This window comes from Littorina saxatilis, linkage group LG4 (genome assembly GCF_037325665.1).
Source record: "Littorina saxatilis isolate snail1 linkage group LG4, US_GU_Lsax_2.0, whole genome shotgun sequence".
NCBI classification, from domain to species: Eukaryota; Metazoa; Mollusca; class Gastropoda; order Littorinimorpha; family Littorinidae; genus Littorina; species Littorina saxatilis.
The window spans coordinates 19,601,738-19,628,618 of NC_090248.1; the positions used below are offsets into that span (position 1 = coordinate 19,601,738).

Consider the following 26,881-nt stretch of genomic DNA (forward strand, 5'->3'; position numbering starts at 1 on the left):
AAATTGTTTCTGCTGTCAGAGCCATCTTTCTGAAGGAACAATATTTTACATGCCACTGGATTGTTGTATATTCCTTCTTATTTTGCAATGACAGGCTCAGCTTTCATTTGATTGTAATGTGTTTCTTATTTGAAGCTTTGTATCATAAAAGCTCTGTAGAAGTGTTGCACTTGTTTTGCAGACTGCATTAGGCGTGGTACCTATTGCACACACCCACAACCCACAACCCCCCCCCCACCCTGCCTATTTATCTAAAACACCCACCCACACACAAACACAGGGTGCTGACAAAGGATTTTTTTCCATTCTCCTTCAGGCCATCGCTTAATTTCTTGCAGACTGAGGAGCAATGGACGTTTGAGCAGCTCCTAAACCTGGGGCACACAAGCCACAAGGTAAAGAAGGTATCAGTATACATATGAACAAATGTTTTCCCTTTGGTTTTTATCGCACCATTTTTTCATAAAACTCTGTAAATTGTGGCAATTACACATTATGCCAATAACATTATTATGAAGAATGAAGATTTTCAACTTATCATTGAAGAAATGAAATCAAGCATTTTTGTTCATTCTGTATTTGATGATTATTTTCCAGTCTTTGGGTTGGCATAGTGGGTGAAATAAGGGTGAGGAGTGTCGGTTGGTGTGATTTCTTAGGTCTTGGTGATGTAATATTTTCCCTACGGTATTATTCATGGTTATCATAGTGCAGATTCCAGGGAAACGGTTTTTTGAACAGCCTCTTAAACTGAAAAGCCACAAGGTCAACAACATAAACAGGTTACTGGTGTCTCGGGCATTGATGTTTTTAAAAAGATTTGCACAGCAATTTTTGTGTGTGTAAAGAGATAATGAAAATAAAACATAACAACTTTTATATTTTTGAAGTGGAATTAAATGTTTTCATTTTTTTATTTTGAAGTGTTTTTGTATGCAGGTTTTATTGGATGGGTGGGGGGTGGTTTTGATGGTTCTGATTTATTATGATGTAAGGGTGGTTATTTTCCTTAATTATTTATTTAATTGGTTTATGCAGACTTCATGGCAGCCACTGACCAGACGATATGACAGCCATGAATATCGAACGCAGAAGAAGAAAAAGAAGAAGACAGTCTAACAGGAAAATAATTCTGGTATGCTCATAATGTCTATGCCAGTTAAAAAAAAGTCATGAATTGAAGTTTACCCAGGTTAGACATTAGCATGTCGTAATTGTGACAATGAATGTATCCGTAAACGCACCAAGAGACTTACTTAGAAAAATTGAAGTCATGCATCGTCAATATGACTACAATCACAAACTGAATAAGGGGAAATCATGTCAATTTGGTGGTCTGGATCATCAGCTGTTGCTCATTCGCTATAATGGTCTACTTGACAAAGCCCGTCTTCATGTGCTTCTTTGTTTCTTTATACCTAGTGTAGACAACATGTAGGCGTTTGCAGACTGTTTATTGTATTGCTGTTGTTTGTTTGTGAGTAAACCTATGGTGTGACCTCAATTGTTTGAAATTTGTTGTGTAAGGTGTTTCTCCATGCCCCCAGAAGAACAGACATTATATTAAAACCTTCATACCCTGCAAATACTTGCATACTAGATGTTGTTTCTTATTGTAATGATTGGGGACAGGCAAGCTCTTAAATTGTGCAAACCTTCAGAAAACTGTCAAGTTTGATTTGCTAGAACAAGCGATATTAACACGTTATTCAGATGAATATTTGATTAAATATGTGCAGGAACTACTTCAGCAGATTCATATGGCCAGTCTCACAATGCAAGGAAGGTGAGTAGATTGAATTATGTCTATCCCACCTGTTCTGTGTTTAGTGTCAGCCGTGATTGCCTGATGAGAATTTGAAAACATGTTTCTAACTAACATGAACCCAACCATGAAACGTGATGTAGGTGTCAGTAGCCCATCTAGAAAAAAGAACCTGTTCTAATTCCGAATTAGAACAGGTTCTTTTTTCTAGATGGGCTACTCACCTACATCACGTTTTATGGTTGGGTTCATGTCAGTTAGCAACATGTTTTCACATAGAAAATGGTGGGCACCTGAACAAATATCTGCACATTACAATGAAGTCTTACTTTGTGATCTGATAATTAAATAACCCCCACCCCCCACCCCCCCCCCCCCCCCCAAGAAGAAGCTCACATAACTACCAACTACACAATTTCATTACAGAATCAAACAATGGGAAGAATCAGGATTCAGCAGTGCTAGGTCGTTGAGGGGGATAGCTATCACCAGGCACTCAGCAATGAATAGTTGAGGTTTTCACGGACATTAACAAAATCCGGTAACCTACGGACAGTAAATTTCACAGGGAAGGGAACAAGAACGTCAAAAATGGAAAAGTATGTTTTTTCTTTCAAACCATTGATAGAGCTCTGAAGCTTCACACAAGTTTTGCAGAGAGAGCACTCGGCCTATTCATTTTTGGCACTAAAACATGCGCACACACAAAAAGAAAGTTTTTAAAAAGTGGCGCCGATGTATTCTCACACTCACAGCCTTAGAATATTGCAGTTTGTATGTTACCAAATTGAGGCATGATTTTACTCCATGCAATTACCTGACCAAATCTGCGACAGTCGGGCAAACTTCTTACAAGTCGGATTGGGCCTTCAATCAAATACTCAGAAACCAGCAGCTACTTTAAGTAATACTAGTTTTGTTGTTATTTTGTACAGCTTGTACTGAATGTGTTTTCGTTTATCTCCTCAGAATCGAGTCAGCCAGAGAAAGACCATTGAGAGGGAGAGCGCACAGTAAAGCATATATGGCATGCACTTCGGTGGACCAGTGCCATCATCTTCATAACAAGAGATGCAGATCATATTTTCTTATGTTTAAGTATAGCTGTTAGCAAAAGTATTTGACGATTCTTGGGTACGACTTTCGTGTTTAATCCTATTAGCTTGTGCACAGCCTCAAAATCTGTTTTATTTTGATTTATCATTTATAGTTTGAATTTTTTTTTAATGGAATTAGTCCAAATGTAAATACATCTAAGGCTGCAATAATGTTTTCTTGTATATACCCTTAAAACTACCTCTTCGTGTAAACAAAATTTAATTGTAAAAAGAAGTGTTTGTTCAAGGGAGATAATTTGAAGCGAATTTTTTTTTAAATCAGTAAAACTGCGTAGTGACATCCTAAATAAAAAGAATAAGGAATAAAGGTATACACACAGGTTGTACCCATTTTCCTGATTGCACTGCTTTTAAGTAGAAAGCTTTTTTTCTCAGAGTTATTTTACAAATAAAATCCAAGGGAGGCAATTGATATGATAAAAAGGAAGAATTTTTCTTTTCTTAGAATACTGTACACATTTAGTAAAGTATAATTTACAAGACAAAACACAGGTTTTTTTTTTTCTGTGCCTACTACTTGACAAGAGAACCACGAGATTTGTGCAGATTATTTAAAATTTTCTGAACAGTATATTTTACAAAGACAGATCCATACAATATATATAATTTTGTAATAGATGTTTACAATGTGTAGGTATGGTTTTTTTAAATCAACAGTTCGGATAGCCACAACAAGTGTGTATGTCTTGTGATTTGAGAGCTTTAGCACTGGATGCTTAGAATCCTCTTGATCATTTACTTCAGTAGGTTAAGCCACCTTCTCCAAAATCTTCTCTCCTATTCTGTGCTTACTACAGTGGGTTTGACAAGAGAACCACGAGATTTGTTTTTGTACATATCTTGCTTTTATTCTGTACACTTTAATATTTTAATCATATGTGCACATTTTTTTTTAACTGTGTTTTTGTTTTTGTTTTCCTGTATTCAAAGTGTGTATGGAAACCACAACCTGTCACAGCAGTATTATTAATCTGGATCTCCCTGCTAAGAACGTAATTAACAGAACGTGTGCATGTAGCTAAAGAACTTAAAAAGAATTTCTGCTACTTCACTCAAAATACGTCCATCCACACTCATATTTTCTTAAAATAATATTTGTTCATACAAACATGTTTGCGAATTATTCAATTTTGCGTAAAATATTCAATTACGATTTCTTTGTGTGTTGCAAAATTATGTAATAAAATTATGCAAGATCAAATTCAAAACAGCAATAAAGCTGCTGACGGCAGAATACCTCTGTTGACTTCTCTATCTGTTGGGTCAAACTATGCCACAGACATGTTTCTTCTAGTAGCTCAATATTACGTGATACAGTCTCAAAGACAGAACAACGCAATAACCTTTTTTTGTGTAGATTCGATTGATTTTTTCCTGAAATAAAATATTCATGAAGCCGGTTCTGACTGAGTTAATATATTTCTGGAAAGCTGAACAACGCAATGCGTCTGTGACTGGTGAAGAAGCAGAGCTGGAGCTTTTTGTATTGTTTGTCGTTGGTTTTATTACACACGCACTCACATACGGTCAACAAAATGTTGCATGTTCCTGCTTGACAAACATATGCCTGCATACATGCGTGCACGTACGAACGTACGAACATTCATACCTGTGCAAACAATCTGCCACTTCAAGTTCAACACCCAAACCCCACACATTCCTCCAAAAGGAGTCTGAAGTATAATACTGGCATTTGTGGTATTGAACGAGGACCTCAACTTCCATTGTCTAGTGCATGTGGGTCTCATGTTGTACGTGTGAAACCACTTACTTAAAAAAGAAAAAATCTTGTAAGCTTATCAACAAAAAACGAACAATTATAATAACAGATTTAGGAGAATGCAATGCAAGGAACATCATTATCTAATTCGGTCGATGCTTAGATCTAGAAAAGCACCCACTTATTCCAGTATAATAGAGAGAAAAAATCCAATTGAAAAAGTTCCAGATCTAGACAAGGCAAGCACTAGCAGCAATTTTAGCTAGCAAACTCGAACTTGCCCTGCATTCATGCAAGGTCGAACCACTTTCCCTGCCTAGTGGGGGTTTGGCGGGTAGAGGGCCGGTGCTGGCACACTCGGAGTGAAACGACATGTCACCTACTTCGATAGCTTCTCCGGATTTACGTGTACAAACAGCGTCCGGGTTTACCGCTTCGATTCTAAACCCTAGTTTCTCATGTTGGTAACAAACTGGCTATTTGTTTATCAGATGTGTCGTTGTTCCACATTAAATGATGCTAGAATGCAAGATCGCAATCATTTGGTTATCAAACCAGGTTGTGTTCTTTTTTTCATCACCTTTTTCCGCGCAAACAGTTTTGCGCCATTTCTTTTGCGCAGACTGGGCGGGACAGGAAGCGGAAGCGCATCAAAATTTCTGATTGGACAATGATGCCGACGCCCACATGACCCTAACTACAATGTCAAGGTCGGAAAGTCGTGATAATCGATTTGAGAAATGTGCACACCGAATAATACATGATAAAGAAGGATTCGTTGTGCCCGGCTACGTGCTGCAGTTGGAGATGGAAGTTCACCAAAAATGGGGACCATACTAACAAAAATACGGTGGGTAAAATAGGCGCCCCCATTTTTTCAGCAAACGCCACCCCAGGCCGCTTTGGACGGGTAGAAATTCCGTAGTTTCCAAGTCTATGGATAAAGCTCGCGTAAGAAGAATACGTCACGGTCGAAAGTCTTTGACGTCAATTAATGCATCATGACGTCATGCCTCCCTGTAGTCTTTCTCTCTCGCGCAGTGTGTGTGTTTGTGTTCATTTTGTGCACATGTGTTAGTGTTACTGTGTGTGTGTGTGTGTGTGTGTGTGTGTGTGCATTTGTGTGTGTGTGTGTGTGTGTGCGCGCACGCGTGCATGAGTCTGTACTCGTATGTGTGTGGTGTGTGTGTATTTGTGTGTGTGTGTGTGTGTGTGTGTGTGTGTGTGTGTGTGTGTGTGTGTGTGTGTGTGCGACGGTGCGCACGCGTGCATGAGTCTGTACTCGTGTGTGTGTAAGTGTGTGTGTGTGGGCATAAGTGTATGTGTGTGCGTGTATGTGTGTTTGTTTGTAAAGGTGTGCATGTCCGTCTGTCCATATGTGCGTATGGGTGTGTGTTTTGTGTGTATGAAGTTTTTTGTTAGAGAGTGAGTGAGTGCGTGTGAGTGTGTGTGTGTGTGTGTGTGTGTGGTGTGTGTGTGTGTGTGTGTGTGTGTGTGTTTGAGAGAGAGAGAGTGTGTGTGTGGGTGTGTATGTGTGAATGTGTGTGTGCATGAGTTTGTGTGTATGTTTGTGTGTGTATGAGTGTGTATATATGTTTGTTTGTAAAGGTGTGTGTGTCCGACTGTCTATGTGCGTATTTGTTTGTTTGTTTGCTCAACGCCCAGCCGACCACGAAGGGCCATATCAGGGCGGTGCTGCTTTGACATATAACGTGCGCCACACACAAGACAGAAGTCGCAGCACAGGCTTCATGTCTCACCCAGTCACATTATTCTGACACCGGACAAACCAGTCCTAGCACTAACCCCATAATGCCAGACGCCAGGCGGAGCAGCCACTAGATTGCCAATTTTAAAGTCTTAGGTATGACCCGGCCGGGGTTCGAACCCACGACCTCCCGATCACGGGGCGGACGCCTTACCACTAGGCCAACCGTGCCGGTCTATGTGCGTATAAGTGTGTGTTATGTGTGTATGAGATTTGTGTCAGTCAATGTGTGTGTGTGTGTGTGTGTGTGTGTGTGTGTGTGTGTGTGTGCGTGCGTATGTACAGTGTGTGTGTGTGGGTGTGTGTGGGTGTTTGTTTGTTTGTTTGCTTAACGCCCAGCCGACCACGAAGGGCCATATCAGGGCGATGCTGCTTTGACATAATTATAACGTGCGCCACACACAAGACAGAAGTCGCAGCACAGGCTTCATGTCTCACCCAGTCACATTATTCTGACACCGGACCAACCGGAGTGTGTGTGTGTGTGAATGTGTGTGTGTGCATGAGTTTGTGTGTATGTTTGTGTGTGTATGAGTGTGTATATGTGTTTGTTTGTAAAGGTGTGTGTGTCCGTCTGTCTATGTGCGTATTTGTTTGTTTGTTTCCATAATTATCAGGGCGGTGCTGCTTTGAGATATAACGTGCGCCACACAAAAGGCAGAAGTCGCAGCACAGGCTTCATGTCTCACCCAGTCACATTATTCTGACACCGGACCAACCAGTCCTAGCATGCACTAACCCCATAATGCCAGCCGCCAGGCGGAGCACCCACTAGATTGCCAATTTTAAAGTCTTAGGTATGACCCGGCCTGGGTTCTAACCCACGACCTCCCGATCACGGGGCGGACGCCTTACCACTAGGCCAACCGTGTATGTGCGTGTGAGTGTGTGTATTGTGTGTGAGATTTGTGTGTCAATGTGTGTGTGTGTGTGTGTGTGTGTGTCTGTGGGTGTATGCGTGCGTACATGCGTGCGTATGTACATGTGTGTGTGTGTGTGTGTGTGTGTGTGTTTGTGTGTGTGTGTGTCTGTTTGTATAAGAGATAAAGAGAGAGAGAAAGAGAGAGAGAGAGAGAGATAGAGAGAGAGAGAGTGGGAGGGTTGGTTTGTGTTTGTGCGTAAGTGTATGTGTGTGTGTATGTGTGTTTGTTTGTAAAGGTGTGTATGTCCGTGTGTCTATATGTGCGTATGGGGGTGTGTTTTGTGTGTACAGTGAAGTGTGTGTGAGAGAGTGAGTGGGTGCGTGTGAGTGAGTGTGTATGTGTGTACGTGTGTACGTGTGTAACTTGGGTGTGTGTGTGTGTGTGTGTGTGTGTGTGTGTGTGTGTGTGTGTGTGTGTGTCAGTGTGTGTCAGTGTGTGTTTGAGAGAGAGAGAGAGAGAGAGAGAGAGAGAGAGAGAGAGAGAGAGAGAGAGAGAGAGAGAGGTTTGTCTTTCGCTGGGGTATGCAGTGACTTGGCGTTGCACATCTACTTAATCATGTATTATTCGGTGTGCACATTTCTCAAATCGATTACACGTTCACGGGATACCTCCAGCTTCGCTGGGATAACTATAAGAATAGATGAAAATAAAAGACAGAGTCAAAAACGAACAAAGTCTGTCATTAAGTAAACCAGCTAGCAAGACTAATAATGGATGATAAGTATTGCGCGATAATAACACAGACAACAAGCAACATACATTTACATAAACACACACACACACACACACACACACACACACACACACACACACACACACACACACACACACACACACACACACACACACACACACACACACACACACACACACACACACACACACCTTAAAACAAAGTATTAACGAACACCTACATGGTACGATTGACTTGAACCTGTTCTTGTAGTAGTTTTCATCTTTGGCACCAGTGTCATGGGCTTTGGTCAGTCCTAAAGGAAGTGACTGAAACAACATTTATTTCCGTTATTTATTTGTCATAGAAAATATGAAGTTTGAACATTTTTCATCAACACTTCTGAGAAAAAATTATAAGAAACAAAGAAAACATTTTCTTTATTAAGTATGAGAAAAACAAAAACACACAGACACATTCAAGCAGACAGGCAGAAAAGCAAACAGACAAACAGTGACACACAGGCTGACAGAAAGAAAAATAAACTGTCAGTCATGTATAATTATGCACAAATTAAATACATACACAGTAACATTAATCAAGTTTGTTTCTGCAGTTTGAAATTAAGCAATGATAAAAGCAATCAATTCTAAGGAAAACTGCCCTTAAAAAGCCAAACTGACCATTATTATTCATTCCCATAAAACGTACCTCAAACTCTTGGTCGATGAATTCACCCCGTAGTTTTTCTAGAAGGGATTCCTGCACTGAGTCAAGCTTGAGATCCGATCCTGCTGACGTCATGTACACGCCATCATTGTAGTACACACGCTCACGCACTTCTGCGTCATACTGCTTCTCTACTTCCAAATCCACTTCATTGTCTTCCAGTTCTACATTCACATCGTCCTCCTCTACACACTCAAATGCGTCGTCCCTAGCAACAGGGGCAATCACTCTTGGTGGCAGTGAATCGTGGAGACAGGGAGGTTCATCTGGGTTGATGCATCTTTCTTCGAAAGCCCTGTTGACGTAAGTGGCTTCTGCGTTTACCACTGGTTTGGTTTTGTTCGTACTCCTTTTCTTTCTTGGTTCTGGCCTGGGTGCCTCCTTAGGTTTTGTATCAGCTACAACAAAGTTAAAACAAAAAATCAAGATCGTGCGTAGCAGCATGGGCATCCGCTCTGTTGTTATGGGATGGTAACCATTCAACTTATCAGAAACAATTGTTGTTGAAAATCTAAGAGCTCGTTACAGTATTATTGTTGTGAAGATCGAAACGGTCTTGGATTATTAATATTTGTTTGTTGTTTTTGGGGTGCTGTTTTTGGTGGGGAGGGGGGGGGCACAATAAAGGAAGTTGTAATGACTTACCATCTGCCAAGATTTCTACTGTCGAAGAACACCCTGAACAATTCAAATTGTGATGTTTTCTGGAAATGTCCTAATAATAATAGAACCTTTTACCAAAACCCCGTAAGTTTCCAAAATACATGTAGTATGATTAATCCAACAGCTTTTCGCATATTTCCATCAAGAGTTTAAACAAATGTGACCAACAGACAGACAAAACTTCTGCTGCACAAGCCTTTTAAGAAAAAAACACCCCGTGAACTATCCAAAAGTTTGTAAAATCCTTACCTTGTCGATTTGTGTCTCTTCCAATGTCGCCCATTGTACCATTGGTAGCATTAGATACATTCTGATAAACGTTGACCTGTTGTATTGTTTGATCTTGGGTGATGTTTTCTTTCATTTCCTTGGCTTTGGGTCGACTTCTTCTCCGCCTATCAAAGGAAGAGCAAGGTACACTGACAATTTAATGTTTGCAACATTAGTTTAAAATGTGTTTCTACCGATTTTAGACAAGGCATACCTTCCTGCTAAATCAGAAGTACAAAGCAAACAAAACGGTATCATGATGTTATCAATGTGTGTGTAAAGTTAGAATTTTATACGGGGTTTTGCGTGTATGTCTTCATTTGTATCCATTACATGTGACTTTTACTGAATAATTCTTATGATAAGGACACGTAGTGCATAGTTGTACTTCTAGAATCACGCGTTCCTTATTTTATATATCTTCGTGTATGTCGTTCTTTACGTCTTTGTTTCATACTAAGTATTCTCTTAAAACATGGATGCAAGAACACGTAAAAAATATATATATATATTGGGCGCATTACACCAGTTACCTCACGACGATGACAACAATAATGATGATCACAACCAACACAACCACAGATCCACCCACAGCGCCACCGATGATGGTAAATTGGGCTTCCATTTTGTCTCTCAGGATCTCTGTTAGCAGTACACGCAGCATTATTAGGGGCACTAAATAAACTATCGTGCATAGTATATATGTTGTGCTAGGTGGGCTATAAATACGTATTTGCAAAAGACAAGGGATATATGTGTGACAGAACCGGACATATCGTTACGGTATCCACCACAAGTTTAGGTGTAATGTCATAGCACTAGGTTTCTTTTGATAAACAAAAGATAACAAAAGCAGTCTTGCAGTTTGATTAAACCATAACAACTGTGTCTTCCTTGATTATTTATGCACATTTCCTGATCTTACATAACAGCTGTAACACATATGTGTAACAGATAACAAAAAGAGGTGCAAAACAAATTTTCCCATCAAGAATACAATGTCTGCATTGACTGATGGTATAGTGATCCTACACAATGCCCAGTTGTACATTTATTTTTGTCGAATGGACACAAACTTATACTCCACAATTATAAGCACCCTACAATGGGCGTACTGCATATTTTAATGTTTGCAGTGACCCGACATGAACAGATACACACCTGTCAAGCACAACGGAGGTATGTATCCTCTGTTGCACGCACAATGTCCTGTAGCCTTGTCACAAGTACCATTGCAGTGGGCACTGCAATTCTGCATGCAGTTGAGACCATATGTTCTCCCAGGACACACTGCGTAGCAGCGACCAGCAGTCAATGGTAAATAAAAGACCAATCAACGAACCAAACCAAGTAAATTACATTCCAGTATTTATTAGATATGTCTTCAAGCAGTTTTGTTCAATATTCCATAACCTAGCTCCCTGTTTTGTTGCTGTTATTCTAGTGAGTTGATCTGCCCAATATTGTCTAGTAGAAAACAACAACAATAACAACAACAAAAATACCAACAACACTAACAACAACAACAACAACAACAACAACAACAACAACAACAACAACAACAACAACAACGTTCACTTTGATTTAACCAGCACAACTGTTTCTTCCCTGATAATATGCAGATTCACTCATTGTGCATATTAGCTGTAACAGCAGACAAAAATGAGAGACAAAACAGGTGCTCCCATCACGAACAAAATGAATGCAGTGGCTTAGAGTATACTGAACCAACACAATGTCAAGTTGTATATTCGGTCACAGTATTACGTGTCAGAACACAACTTAAGCCCAAAATGTATTTAAGCAACCTACAATCAGCGTCCTGCAACTTCTTTGTAATGTTGGCATATACCTGTTTTTTGGAGCATGTGTCGTTAAGAAAGCAATGCCTTTCAATCGATTTGTGTTTAGCAAATATCGTTTCACCCTTGTGTCGTCTTCTTTTTCTAACCGAGAGCCCGAAGCACAAGAATCGCCTTTGGAGACAAAGCCGGTCAAACGGGATTGAGATTTTAGAGCCAAATTATATTAGCCCTATAAAATCTGCTATGGCAACACAAAGGTTCGCAAACGCATTCCAGGTAATAACAGCAGCCAGACCCCATCACAATCAGCTACTCCACATCTCACGGGTATGCTGTCTACCAACGTACCAAAAACGGCAAGCTACCAAAACTAGCTCACGCTTAGGGAGACAACTCCGTCAATGCAGCGCAGCTGCCTGTGATAAGGGGGACTACTGCGTCACCCTGTCCCATTATCCTTGAAGTCTTGAAATATGTGGTGCTGCGAAAAGGGATAAAATAACCAAAATGCAATTTCAAATACAGCTGCAACCCACATTGTCACAAACAATGCACACATACCAGCATCACAAGCAGGCCCCAGCCATCCAGGTTTGCACGTGCAGTGTCCTGAGACTTTGTCACAGACATCCTCACATCCTGCACTGCAAGTCTGTGTACAGTTGTGTCCATAGGTCCCAGTTTCACATTCTGTAGAAAGAAAGTCATAAGGTTATGATTTACCTTTTTTCAATAACATTTTGGTGATGCACTGTTGTAGCTTGAGAAGTACTGACGCTTTCTGTTTGTGGACTAAACCTGGCTTTGTAATTCATCTGATAATACAAACTACACCGACAGATAATACCTCCACCATCAGGTAAAGGCAGACAACAGCAACGTTAGGTTTACAACATTAAATATACAAGCAAGTCTACATGACAATAAACATGTGAGGTGTTTATGTAATGTTTTCTTTGAATCCCCACTCCGCCTCACAGGAGGTTTACAGAATGAGTAAAGCTTTTCACGAAAAAGCCATAGAAAACCGACGAAACACACATTGTAGGGCCGTCAACGCCATTTCATGACGAATACATGTCTCTTGCAGGGCTAATTATCACATGTAAACCCTACACGCTCTTCAATGGTTTATTCTAGGCTACCGCAGTCGTTCGCGTATTGTGTGCAACTGCCATCTGTCAAGTCGGCTCTAGTCGTATTTCATACATATTGCTTCAAAAAAACTGCAGCAATTTTCTAAATCTTTAAAAGGAATCTGGTGTAAGTGTATACATTTGGTTACGAACAACAAAACAAGTGTAAAGGGGAACACCACCACGTGGAGCTTTACCAGTTAAAGTAGGTTATGTCCCTTGATCAGAATGCAACTTCCCCTTTCGGACAACAAAGCCGGCATACCTCAAATATGTGAATGCCGACATTCATTATTCAACGCTCCAAACCCTCCAGGAAAGTGAGAATCACACATGTCCCTCTTTCCTGGCCTATATTCCGACTTCGTGCTTTCGGACTTACAAAACTTCAATTTTGCGCAATGACGAGGCTTCGGTTTCACACGGGTCCAGAGGACGCAAAAGACATTCTTTGAAAATTGCTCGCTATCCAGGGAGAGCAGCCCTGATGTTCTCCGGCAGTATGTGTTCAAACGAAAGGATGTTTGTAATGTATGTAAACTCCTGGAGTGTGCCTTTAAAGACGAGAACACTTTGTCCAAAACAACTTCCTAATCCATGTACATATAGTCTATTATATTAAATAATTTGTTAGCACTGGTTTGTACATCACTCACCCGTATCACACAGTGGAGGCTTGATGCCAGGGGGACAGCTGGAGCAGTGTCCTGTCACCTTGTCACACACCTCTCCGTTACTGCAGCTACCACACCTCCTGTCACACCCACTGTCCCAGTAGTCGTCACTGCAACCTTTCAAATGACAATATCTCTGATTTACAACACGTGTGCACTTGGTTACTTCCATTAGTCTCAAAGTAAACATACAAATTATATCTAGGCAGGTTTGTAGGTTTGCACAAGTTAATATGTTTGGAATGGCAATTGTTTTTGCTGTTTTTCTCATTTTCAGATTGACGATACTTTTTATCTTGGGCCATGTGATGTGACAGTCAGACCCAATCGACCCCGAAGAGACTGATTCAAACATTTACAAAAGATTGAAATAGATTAAACAAATCCTTCAAACAAACCAGGCAAAGAGTATTAATTACCACAAACATGCGAGACTTACCTTGTGTAAGTTGAAGCTTGTTTCGGATTTAGCCGATACATGTTACAGGAACGTTTATGTCAAGTAATAGAAGAACGCGCATGCGCAGCCTCACTCTTCAGAACATATAATACATACAACATGTACACAAATTAATTATTCTCCTTCAAGAGAACTAGACTATAACGTAACCCAAGGGCTGGGATTTTTATTTCCACAGGATTAGGGTGGGACTTGACATAAACGTTCCTGTAACATGTATCGGCTAAATCCGAAACAAGCTTCAACTTACACAAGGTAAGTCTCGCATGTTTGTGGTAATTTAACCTCAACATGCCAGGACGTTTACGTCAAGGAATTTTTAGAGATATGTGTACATGTTTATCACCACTGTAACCTTCCAAACTGTCAAGTTATATTCTTTGACGAAATCACTCACCTCAATCTTTCTTGAGAAAAGAGTCCAGTAAGACTTGACCCATGTTAACCGAAGGTGTCTTTTTGTAAAAACGAGCAAAGGTGGACTCCGACGACCATCCGGCAGCTTTCATTATGACGTCAATTGGCGTGCCCCTGGCAGCCGCTGCCGACGTACTTGCAGATCTGGTGCTGTGAGCCGTAAACAAAGAGGTATCCACACCTGCTCTACTCAGAGTGTCTCTAATCCACCGAGCCAGTGTATCTTTGGAAATTGGTCCATGAGGTATTTGATAACTTACGAACAGTTTATCTGTGTCTCTCAAGTCCTTTGTACGACGTAAATATTCTTTGATGGTTGCGATTACACACAGATTAGGATTTTTGTCAAACGACAATAACTCAATTGGAGCTACATGTTTTCCTTTCTTTGATTGTTTCATCACTGAGTTTATATGAAACACACACTTGTAGCCTGTAAGTTTCATTGACGACAAAGAAAGGGAGTGAATTGTCTGACACCTTTGTCCGGATAAGATAGCAATCAATGTAGCTAACTAGCTTGATAATTCTTTTAAAGTCAATTTTCCCAATGGAATAAGATTCTCTAGATAAGAGAGAACTGTATCTACGTCCCACGTAGCAGAGTATTTAGGGAAAGATGGTCTCAATTCAAAAATCCCCTTTACAAACCGCTTAACCAATCTGTGTTCACCAAAAGTGCCACAGTCTTCTATTTCAAGGTAGCCTGAAAGCGCTGATCTCGCAACACAGATACTACTATAACTTTGTCCAGCAGCAAACAATGTTCCCAGGAAATTTACTGCATTAATTACAGAAGGGTGAACAGAATCAATGCCTCTTTTACTCGCATACATTTTCCACTTTTTGATGTATACGGCATACAGTTTAGCTGTCCCTGTTCTCCAGGATGCGCAGACCACTGAGGCTGCTTGCTGCGAAAGTCCTCTGCTTCTGAGCCTACCCCTGATACTTTGCAAATAAGAATTTGCAGTGTTTTTCTGAGCCGATGCTCCATGTTTGGGTTTGCAGGCATGTGAAGTAGATTGTCCCTTGCTGACACAAGAACTGGCTTCGCTATCAACAGACTCCCTAACCGAGGGAACCAGGGCTGGCTTGGCCAGTATGGAACCACTATCACACCTTGTGCTTTGTCCTTGTTCATCTTTTGTAGTACCCTGGGCAGTAAACAAAAAGGTGGAAAAACATACAATCGCAAACCATACCACGACATGTTAAGTGCGTTGACACTAACCGCTTCTGGATCCGGCCGATATGCTACGTATCTGGAATACTGACAATTAATTCGGGAAGCAAACAAATCTATCTCTGGCTCAAACTCAAGTATTTGAAGAGCGTGGAAGAGTAAATTCGAATTTAGCTTCCACTCAGCATCTAAATTCAGTTTTCTAGATTCTTCATCAGCTTCGACATTCTCTACACCAGGTATGTACGCAGTTGTCACCCAAATGTCTCTATCTACACAGAAATTCCAGATTTCCTTCGTCACAGCATTACAGTTAGCTGAGTGATTAGTTCCCATGTTAGCTATGCATGCCACAGCTGTGGTATTATCGAGCATAAGTCGAATGTGAATACCCCTCTTGTCACTCGCGAAAGCCTTCAAAGCAAACAATGCAGCTTGTAGTTCTAACACATTAATGTGCATCTGTTTTTCTGTCTCTGTCCAGTGCCCACCTGTTCTGCCCTCACTACAAGAACAACCCCATCCTGTGAGAGACGCATCTGAATGGATAACAAATTCTGGCTCTCCTGGTGAAACCTCAACCGGGCTATCAGCTACTAGAATGTTATCTCTCCACCATACCATGTCCTGTTTGGCTTCCTCTGAGAAAATCACTTCAGCATCATAGTTTCCATGGTTCTGTTTTAATGCCACAATTTTGTCATTTTCCATGTTTCTGTACCACAGAGCCCCATATTTCACTCCTTGAAAACTAGCCACTGCCATGCCAATCAATTTAGCAAGCTCTCTAATCTTTGATCTCCCTTTGTCCAGTAGACTATTGGCTAATACCACAATCCTGTCCTTCCTTTCTTGAGTCAGCCTCACTGTCATTGTCTCTGAGTTGATTTCAAACCCTAGATACGTAATTTGGTGGGAAGGTCTGATAACTGATTTGGTGGGATGTATGACAAACCCCAGTTTTTGAAACACATCAATTGATGTTTTAACATTTCTGATGCACTCTATCTCAGAATCACCGATCAGCAAAGTGTCGTCTATAAAGATGGTGGAGATAAACCCTAAGCTATGAAGGTGGGCCATAACAGGTTTGAGAATCTTGGTAAACAAACGTGGGCAACACGCCAATCCATTAGGAAAAACCGTAAACTTATACAACTTCCCCTTCCAGAAAAACTTCAGGTACTCTTGTGATTTTTCATTCACATGAACTGAGAAGTAAGCCTCTTTTAAATCCAAAGAAGCAAACCAACAGCACTCTGTCACCAGCGCTAAAGCATGACGTAATGTTTCCATTTTGAAATGATGATACTCAACTGTCTTATTCAAGTTCTTCAGGTTAAGGATAAGTCTAAGCTTATTGTCTTTCTTCGGTCTCACAAAAATAGGTGAGATGTACTCACCCATAGTATGACTGCATTCAACAACTACTCCTTTCCTTATCAGCTCCTCTACTTCTGCGTCAATGGCCAGTGTCTGTTCTTGTGAAAACTTAGGTGGAAAAATCTCACCACTATGCACAGGCACTCCTGTAAAATCAATGTTTACCCCTTGCACCATACTAAGGACAACCTTGTCTGAAGTCAATTTCTCCCACTGTTCTATATTTTCCCTAATTTGTCCTGCTTTAAATTTGTCTTTCAGATCATTGAGTAAACAAAGTGTTTGTTGTAAACTGTCATAAAATGTATTCACCTCAGAAACAGGACGCTGGGCAGCATGATCAGAGTTCTTGTCTACTTTCGGTTGTAGTTCCCACGCGAGTTTCCTCTTGCCCTGAATGACCCCCGGGAACGGTATGTCGTCATTCCTCTCGCTGACTGTGAGGCGTGGCCTCTTCCTAAAAAAGGCCTGCCTCCTCTCTGGCTGTAAGGCTGGAACCGGTGTGCGCCACCACTGCCCCTGCCTGAAGCCGACTTGTAAGCTTCGCGCGCTGTGCGAACCTTTTTGTCAACATCTTCTCCAAACAAGTTGTTCGACCCTACCTCTATCTTTGCATTAGCGATAGAAGCGATGTCCTTTGGCAAGCAGGCTTGTAACTGGAATCTTCGTCTCTGAGAGAGTTCTAACTGTGCTGTACCCAAAAGAGCAATGACGTCACCATTTGCTGCGAGACCCTCGTTTGCCATTTTTAACACTGTTTCTTTGTCAAGATCGCCGGTCGTCTGGTTTGAAATTTCAAGCATGTCCGAATGAAGCTTGTCTGATGCATTTACTAGTGCGGCGGAGGCTTTTGACAACAGTTTTTGAATGTTGTACAGGCGCATGTCATTTTTCCTTGCATTCCTGTCCACACTCCCTTTGTCAATTAGCTCCTCGTTTAAATGAGGAGCTTTCATTTGCTTGCAATTTTCTGGCACCAAGTGCTTGTCTAGTTTTTCTTGCAATTTCTGGTCTGACATGCGGACAGTGAATCTGTTTTCAACGATTTTTGCCAATTTCTCAGCAACTGGGGCCCCCTCTTTTTCTGCCAGCTCCAGGTCTAATTCCAGTGTGTCCAGAATATCAGGTTTACTTGTGTTACTGTTAGCGTTTTTCACCACCACTTGAAAAACGCTTTCCTCATCTTCCTCCTCGCCCCTGGCGAGCTCATTTTTGTCTTCTTCGCTGACCCTGTCAGCGCAAATGCCAGATATGTTACCGACCCTGTCGGAACTGGCTTCATTCTCGTGTTCAACACTGTCACTCTCTTCTAAGTGATGCATCCTTTTCTCCATACGATCAAATCGTTTCATCAACTCCGAAAACATTTCTTGCACTCCAGAGTTAGCGCCACTACGTGACAAATCTGCGCATTCCTTTCGTTCGCTATCTGACTCATCATGACTGAGGTCCGCCATTGTCTTTCCGCTGTAAGCGTGGACGCAAATACCAATGAAAGAAAAACTGTTCACTCACCTAAACCATTGATAAATACAATCCAAAAAACTGTCACAATACACAAAACAATCCAATCAGCACATTCAAGTGCAGCTTTCCACAAATAATTACACACACAAGAAGGATGTAAGCGATAATCCAAGAGATAAAATTTATGTCTGGTAGTAAAGCACTGCGTGCGTATTCAGTGAGGCTGCGCATGCGCGTTCTTCTATTCCTTGACGTAAACGTCCTGGCATGTTGAGGTTAAATTACCAATATAGTTCACGTAAATTGCTTCGCTGATAATAGGCGCTTCTGGTGTTCTCTTATATCGTACGGTTTGATTTGCAATCGTGCCAATAGTCGAATAAATCCACATTCTGGTATCAAGTTGTCAGAATTACACGATTTAAAAAAGCTGCCTCAATGACCATGGAGACATTGTTAAGCGTAGAACTAGGGAAGTTGGATTACTTAAAACAGATGCGTAACGTATATATATACCCAAAGTCTGCAGTTGATTTGTATTACATGCACTTCTAAAAACGACATTGTACGGGGGAAATGTCGGGGTTGTTAAATAAGTGTCTCCAAACAAGTAAACGACAAACAAACAAACAAACTTATGTTAGTGATATTTACTCGACGTTTATAATTATGGTAAGCAAAAATGATAAACATACTTATCACTTGGAGTTCACACATGTTAATTGTCGCATCCTCTTTTGAGAGTCCTGTGGTGTCTTTGGACACTCTGATGACAGATCCGTTCAGGACACCGCTGGTACATGTAACATTCGTTTTCCTGCTGACCTGTGCGTCGTCAAACCTGTAGCATTCCTGTCCATCTACTTTAATAAGACAGCCTTTCATTCTACCTATGTCTGAAAAAGAAACAAGTCGCGTAAGGCGAAAATACAACATTTAGTCAAGTAGCTGTCGAACTCGCAGAATGAAACTGAACGCAATGCCATTTTTCAGCAAGACCGTATACTCGTAGCATCGTCAGTCCACCGCTCATGGCAAAGGCAGTGAAATTGACAAGAAGAGCGGGGTAGTAGTTGCGCTAAGAAGGATAGCACGCTTTTCTGTACCTCTCTTTGTTTTAACTTTCTGAGCGTGTTTTTAATCCAAACATATCATATCTATATGTTTTTGGAATCAGGAACCGACAAGGAAAAAGATGAAAGTGTTTTTAAATTGATTTCGACAATTTAATTTTGATAATAATTTTTATATATTTAATTTTCAGAGCTTGTTTTAAATCCAAATATAACATATTTATATGTTTTTGGAATCAGAAAATGATGGAGAATAAGATGAACGTAAATTTGGATCGTTTTATAAATTGTTATTTTTTTTTACAATTTTCAGATTTTTAATGACCAAAGTCATTAATTAATTTTTAAGCCACCAAGCTGAAATGCAATACCGAAGTCCGGGCTTCGTCGAAGATTACTTGACCAAAATTTCAACCAATTTGGTTGAAAAATGAGGGCGTGACAGTGCCGCCTCAACTTTCACGAAAAGCCGGATATGACGTCATCAAAGACATTTATCAAAAAAATGAAAAAAAGTTCGGGGATTTCATACCCAGGAACTCTCATGTAAAATTTCATAAAGATCGGTCCAGTAGTTTAGTCTGAATCGCTCTACACACACACACACACACACACACACACACACAGACAGACACACACACGCACATACACCACGACCCTCGTCTCGATTCCCCCCTCTACGTTAAAACATTTAGTCAAAACTTGACTAAATGTAAAAAGAAACATAAGTGAGCACCGAGAGATAATAGATGACAATACAACATCTCTCCGGACTTTGCCCTCTGTTCCTTTACGGGGGAAATGGGTGAGGGCAGGCTTGAAGAGGGGGAAGAAAATAATCGCAATCAAAGTAATGCGGAGGAAGGGAGGACAAGCAATTGGTGTCAGCTTCTTCTTCTTCTTCTTCTTCTTCTTCTTCTTCTTCAGCGTTCCAGAATTGTCTGGTTACGTGTGAGCTCGTTTGCCCATTTGGGTTCCCCAAACTATACTCTGGGAGCATAGTCAGCTTCACTCCGTTTTCGCTGTGTTGGCATGCTGGGTATTTTCGTGTTTCCATAACCAACCGAACTCCGACATGGATTACAGGATCTTTTCCGTGCGCACTTGGTCGTGTGCTTGCGTGTACACACGAAGGGGGTTAAGTCACTAGCAGGTCTGCACATAAAGTTGACCTGGGAGATCGGAAAAATCTCCACTCTTAACCCACCAGGCGGCAGCGACCGGGATTCGAACTCACGACCTCCCGATTACCACCACGCCACTGCACCATGCGTGTCAGGACTTTTGCTAGTTTGTTCTTTATGTATTTGTTTCTTTGTTTGTTTCTTTGTGTTTTGTTTGTTTCTGGTTTTAGTTTTTTTCACAATTCGACGTATTCAGGATGTGAGGATTGGTCTAATGAAGAAAAAATAAATATAAAAACCATACCATGTGGGAACGTGCAATTATTTTTAGTCAGTACTTTCACTCTGCAGCTAATCTACACTAATCGTCATAAAAAACTATACACATATATTAAGCTGTAGATCTTTGTGATGCGGCCAGTTATATTAAAACCAAGCCTCGTCAGAAGCCGTAAAAGGCCTGTTTTGGCGTCTTTATTTATTTGTAGGCTATGTGGGGAAAAACCCTGTTGTTTTGTAATGGCTTATTGTACTGCTTTTAAATTTGACATGAGTTTGACAACACAATTGCCAACAAGTGTGTAAAATTGTTAAATCTGGTCGACTGATTTGATGGATGTGTTCACGCATTTAAGTGTGTGTGGGCAGGCGTATGTGTACCTCCACACTGACTCTCTCTGTGTTATCGTATTTGATTACATAAGCAGCGTATAAGTAATGATTATTATCGTTTGTCTCGTAGTTTATATGTTAACGAATTACTGCCTTCCATAAAACATTGTTACATTTACTTGAATTTACATGTTGCATGTCTTAGACTTGCTGCTCTCTTCCTATGCGCTTTCGTCCTAGTCTCTCCTTGTGGTTGTTAGTAGGCCTACTTTCTTCCCCCTTCCCCTCCCTTTTCTTTTTATATTTAGTCAAGTTTTGACTAAATATTTTAACATCGAGGGGGAATCGAAACGAGGGTCGTGGTGTATGTGCGTGCGTGTGTGTGTGTGTGTGTGTGTGTAGAGCGATTCAGACTAAACTACTGGACCGATGTTTATGAAATTTTACATGAGAGTTCCTGGGTATGAAATTCCCGAACGTTTTTTTCATTTTTTTGATAAATGTCTTTGATGACGTCATATCCGGCTTTTCGTGAAAGTTGAGGCGGCACTGTCACGCCTTCATTTTTCAACCAAATTGGTTGAAATTTTGGTCAAGTAATCTTCGACGAAGCCCAGGGTTCGGTATTGCATTTCAGCTTGGTGACTTAAAAATTAATTAATGACTTTGGTCATTAAAAATCTGAAAATTGTAAAAAAAAATAAAAAATTATAAAACGATCCAAATTTACGTTTATCTTATTTTCCATCATTTGCTGATTCCACAAACATATAAATATGTTATATTCGGATTAAAAACAAGCTCTGAAAATTAAATATATAAAAATTATTATCAAAATTAATTTGTCCAAATCAATTTAAAAACACTTTCATCTTATTCCTTGTCGGTTCCTGATTCCAAAAACATATAGATATGATATGTTTGGATTAAAAACACGCTCAGAAAGTTAAAACAAAGAGAGGTACAGAAAAGCGTGCTATCCTTCTTAGCGCAACTACTACCCCGCTCTTCTTGTCAATTTCACTGCCTTTGCCATGAGCGGTGGACTGACGATGCTACGAGTATACGGTCTTGCTGAAAAATGGCAGCTACTTGACTAAATATTGTATTTTCGCCTTACGCGACTTGTTTATCTTCTGTAGATTCTTTTGTTCCTATTTAGCTCCCCATCCCCATTCTTTCAATGTGTTCTTCTGGTTTATTGTTGTTATGTCCACCATTACGAAAATGTGTGTAATTTAGTATTGTTCTGGTCACGTGATATAAGCATTTGCTTGAGTGCGTGTCCTAGCTGTGTGTTTCGAACTGTTCATGCGAAGAAATTCTGAATAAAATTTTGTTTAAACCAAGTGTGTACAATATCATGGTGTTTTGATGAGTTTGTTGGTCGAATTGGAACTGTTCAGAAAAGTTTTATTAAATTGTAATCAATTTTGGGGATCAATTTTGGTACAAAAGCAACAACGCGCTTGGGTGGTAGGGACATGTGAATTACCAAAAAACAGGTCTTCCAACAGCAAAACCCAGTGTAGTGCAGCAGACTGAACTGGCACGTCACTCAAGCGTGCCAGTTCAGTCAAAGCCCACACAAAAAGACTCCCAAACAGGCCTTTTACGGCTTCTGACGAGGCGGACACCAGTCTTCTTCAAAATAGCAAAACAACACCGCTAGGCACAACAGCTTAACCAAATCAATTTGTATGGGTACAAACTGAGTTGTTCGTCCATATGGGATCATATTATACGGGGTCACTATTTCTTATTTTGATTTTTTTGTGTATTTTAGTGTCTGCAAGTTTGCTTTTGCGAATTTGATTTTGGGGGGGTGTCTCCGGTACAATGCATAAACACTAATTAATGAAAAATGAAACTTTATTTCATGCGGTAGAGGAATAAAGTACCTTTCTGGCAATATACTTGGTTTTAATATAACTCGCCGCATCACAAAGATCTACAGCTAAATATATATGTATAGTTTTTATGACGAGTAGTGTAGTATTCTTACAAAATAGCCTTACAGAGGTGTGTGTGTGTGTGTGTGTGTGTGTGTGTGTGTGTGTGTATGTGTAGGTGGTTTTACCGACAAATGGGGACGATTGTCACTGGAGAGCAGTCAAATGGGGACGCTTCCGACAAACGGGGACGTCCCCATTTGTCGGCCCGTGCGACCCCATTTGACTGGATTTGAGCAGATTGAGCGACCCCATTTGACTGCTTCCTAGCATCCCTGTGGACAAACGGACTGGATTTTCACACAGATTCATACACATATTTTAGCTCTGCACTTTGTGGTCTGCTCAACTAAACCATGTGATTTTTATCATGTGACTTCAAATGACTTTACAGTAACTGCTTTCATCAGAATTCAGTTTCTATTCAAATGTAGTCAAACTAAAACATTTATTTGAATTAAAAAAAAAAAATTATTGCATTTAATATATTTTATTAAGAGTATTTTGAAAGAGTTCTGATTATTTGATCACGGTTTTTTTTTTATTAAAACAAAAACAAACACAGAAACATATACATTCCTGTAAAAAAAAAAAAATGATTACAATTATTTTGTTATGAGATTTATTTTAGGTTAAGTCTCATTATTACATCTTTTTTGTCGTGTTTATTGCAATTTTTATTTATTTTATTCATGTAACCCTAGGTGTGTTTTGAAATAAATATTGACTTGACTTGACTTATTGCGAAGTATGAACCGCGTAGGGGGAGCAAAGGAGGGAGGGAGAGAGAGAGGTACGGAGGAAGGGAGGGAGAGAGAAAGGTACGGAGGAAGGGAGGGAGAGAGAGAGGTACGGATGAAGGGAGGGAGAGAGAGAGGTACGGATGAAGGGAGGGAGAGAGAGAGGTACGGAGAAAGAGAGTGAGAGAGAGATAGAGGGAGCAAAGGAGGGAGGGAGAGAGAGAGGTATGGCGGAAGGGAGACAGAGAGAGGGGGCAAAGAAGGGAGGGAGAGAGAGAGGTACGGAGGAAGGGAGAGAGAGAGAGGGAGCAAAGGAGGGAGGGAGATAGAGAGGTATGGAGGAAGGGAGAGAGAGGCAGCAAAGGAGGGAGGGAGAGAGAGAGAGGTACGGAGGAAGGGAGAGAGAGAGAGAGGGAGCAAAGGAGGGAGGGAGATAGAGAGGTATGGAGAAAGGGAGAGAGAGGCAGCAAAGGAGGGAGGGAGAGAGAGAGAGAGGTACGGAGGGAGGGAGAGAGAGAGAGGGAGCAAAGGAGAGAGAGGTAAGGAGGGAGGGAGAGAGAGATGGAGCAAAGAAGGGAGGGAGGGAGAGAGAGAGTTACAGAGGGAGGAAGAGAGAGAGAGGCAGCAAAGGAGGGAGGGAGAGAGAGAGGGAGCAAAGGAGGGAGGAAGAGAGAGAGGTACGGAGGGAGGGAGAGAGAGAGAGAGAGGGAGCAAAGGAGGGAGGGAGAGAGATAGGTAAGGAGGGAGGGAGAGAGAGAGAGGGAGCAAAAGAGGGAGGGAGAGAGAGAGGTACGGAGGAAGGGAGAGAGAGAGAGGGAGCAAAAGAGGGAGGGAGAGAGAGAGAGGAACGGAGGAAGCGAGAGAGAGAGGGGGAGCAAAAGAGGGAGGGAGAGAGAGAGAGAGGTACGAAGGAAGGGAGAAAGAGAGAGGGAGCAAAGGAGGGAGGGAGAGAGAGAGGTAAGGAGGGAGAGAGAGAGGGAGCAAAGGAGGGAGGGAGAGAGAGAGGTACGGAGGAAGGGAGGGAGAGAGAGAGAGGGAGCACAGGAGGGAGTGAGAGAGAGAGGTAGGGAGGGAGAGAGAGAGACAGAGGGAGCAAAGGAGGGAGGGGGAGAGAAAGGTAAGGAGGGTGAGAGAAAGAGAGGGAGCAAAGGAGGGAGGGAGAGAGAGAGAGATACGGACGGAGGGAGAAAGAGAGAGGAAGCAAAGGAGGGAGGGAGAGAGAGAGAGGTAAGGAGGGAGAGAGAGAGGGAGCAAAGGAGGGAGGGAGAGAGGTACGGAGGAAGGGAGGGAGAGAGAAAGGTACGGAGGAAGGGAGGGAGAGAGAGAGGTAGAGAGTAAGGGAGGGAGAGAGAGAGGTAAGGATGAAGGGAGGGAGAGAGAGAGGTACGGAGAAAGAGAGTGAGAGAGAGATAGAGGGAGAAAAGGAGAGAGGGAGAGAGAGAGGTATGGAGGAAGGGAGAGAGAGAGAGAGGGGGCAAAGATGGAGGGAGAGAAGGAGAGGTACGGAGGAAGGGAGAGAGAGAGAGGGAGCAAAGGAGGGAGGGAGATAGAGAGGTATGGAGGAAAGGAGAGAGAGAGAGCAAAGGAGGGAGGGAGAGAGAGGGAGCACAGGAGGGAGGGAAAGAGATAGGTATGGACGAAGGGAGGGAGAGAGGGAGCAAAGGAGGGAGGGAGGGAGAGAGATACGGAGGAAGGGAGGGAGAGAGAGAGGTACGGAGGAAGGGAGGGAGAGAAAGAGGGAGCAAAGGAGGGAGTGAGAGAGAGAGATACGGAGGAAGGGAGGGAGAGAGAGAGGTACCGAGGAAGGGAGGGAGAGAGAAAGGTACGGAGAAAGGGAGGGAGAGAGAGAGGGAGCAAAGGAGGGAGGGAGAGAGAGAGGTACGGAGGAAGGGAGGGAGAGAGAGGGAGCAAAAGAGGGAGGGAGAGGGAGAGGTACGGAGGAAGGGAGGGAGAGAGAGGTACGGAGAAAGGGAGGGAGAGAGGTACCGAGGAAGGGAGAGAGAGAGAGTGAGAGGGAGCAAAGGAGAGAGGGAGAGAAAGGTACGGAGGAAGGAAGTGAGAGAGAGAGGGAGCAAAGGAGGGAGTGAGAGAGAGAGATACGGAGGAAGGGAGGGAGAGAGATACGGAGGAAGGGAGGGAGAGAGAGAGGTACGGAGAAAGGGAGGGAGAGAGAGAGAGGGAGCAAAGGAGGGAGGGAGAGAGAGAGGTACGGAGGAAGGGAGGGAGAGAGAGGTAGCAAAAGAGGGAGGGAGAGGTACGGAGGAAGGGAGGGAGAGAAAGGTACGGAGAAAGGGAGGGAGAGAGGTACGGAGGAAGGGAGAGAGAGAGAGAGAGGGAGCAAAGGAGGGAGGGTGAGAGAGAGAGGTATGGAGAAAGGGAGGGAGAGAGATACGGAGGAAGGGAGGGAGAGAGAGAGGGAGCAAAGGAAGGAGGGAAAGAGAGAGGTACGGAGGAAGGGAGGGAGAGAGAGAGGTACTAAGGAAGGGAGGGAGAGAGACAGGTACGAAGGAAGGGAAGGAGAGAAAGAGGTACGCAGAAACGGAGGGAGAGAGAGAGAGGGAGCAAAGGAGGGAGGGAGAGAGAGGGAGCAAAGGAAGGGGGGAGAGAGAGAGGTACGGAGGAAGGGAGGGAGAGAGAGGGAGCAAAGGAGGGAGGGAGAGAGAGAGGTACGGAGGAAGGGAGAGAGAGAGGGAGCAAAGGAGGGAGGGAGAGAAAGGGGTATGGAGGAAGAGAGAGAGAGAGGGAGCAAAGGAGAGAGGGAGGTACGGAGGAAGGGAGAGAGAGAGAGGGGGGGAGCAAAGGAGGGAGGGAGAGAGAGGTATGGAGGAAGGAAGAGAAAGAGAGGGAGCAAAGGAGGGAGGGAGAGAGAGATATACGGAGGAAGGGAGGGAGAGAGAGGTATGGAGGAAGGGAAGGAGAGAGAGAGGTACGGATAAAGGGAGGGAGAGAGAGAGGGGGAGCAAAGGAGGGAGGGAGAGAAAGAGGTACTGAGGAAGGGAGGGACAGAGAGGGCGCAAAGGAGGGAGGGAGAGAAAGGTATGGAGGAAGGGAGAGAGAGAGAGGTATGGAGGAAGGGAGGGAGAGAGAGAGAGAGGTATGGAGGAAGGGAGAGAGAGGGAGCAAAGGAAGGGGGGAGAGAGAGAGGTACGGAGGAAGGGAGAGAGAGAGAGGGGGGAGCAAAGGAGGGAGGGAGCGAGAGGGAGCACAGGAAGGAGGGAGAGAG

General features: G+C 42.4%; 2 protein-coding genes and 1 long non-coding RNA gene across 3 annotated transcripts in view; 2 read left to right on the forward strand and 1 right to left on the reverse strand.

The window, feature by feature from the left end:
• LOC138964190 (uncharacterized) overlaps positions 1-3,012 on the forward strand; it is a 4,615-nt gene extending 1,603 nt beyond the window's left edge. The window contains exons 3-6 of the long non-coding RNA XR_011455041.1: positions 317-395; positions 1,039-1,135; positions 1,740-1,786; positions 2,735-3,012. This is a non-coding gene — a long non-coding RNA (uncharacterized lncRNA). The remainder of the gene's footprint in view (positions 1-316; positions 396-1,038; positions 1,136-1,739; positions 1,787-2,734) is intronic.
• The window catches only part of LOC138964184 (receptor-type tyrosine-protein phosphatase mu-like), a gene marked incomplete in the record, with an annotated part of 322,563 nt that overhangs the window by 107,607 nt on the left and 188,075 nt on the right, over positions 1-26,881 (forward strand).
• The window catches only part of LOC138964185 (receptor-type tyrosine-protein phosphatase epsilon-like), an 87,010-nt gene that overhangs the window by 18,752 nt on the left and 41,377 nt on the right, over positions 1-26,881 (reverse strand). The window contains exons 4-11 of the mRNA XM_070336078.1: positions 18,853-19,053; positions 13,227-13,361; positions 11,996-12,124; positions 10,791-10,919; positions 10,163-10,271; positions 9,609-9,754; positions 8,679-9,094; positions 8,209-8,296 (exon numbers count right to left, since the gene is read on the reverse strand). Of these exons, the coding sequence (XP_070192179.1) occupies positions 8,209-8,296; positions 8,679-9,094; positions 9,609-9,754; positions 10,163-10,271; positions 10,791-10,919; positions 11,996-12,124; positions 13,227-13,361; positions 18,853-19,053 (1,353 nt within the window). The remainder of the gene's footprint in view (positions 1-8,208; positions 8,297-8,678; positions 9,095-9,608; positions 9,755-10,162; positions 10,272-10,790; positions 10,920-11,995; positions 12,125-13,226; positions 13,362-18,852; positions 19,054-26,881) is intronic.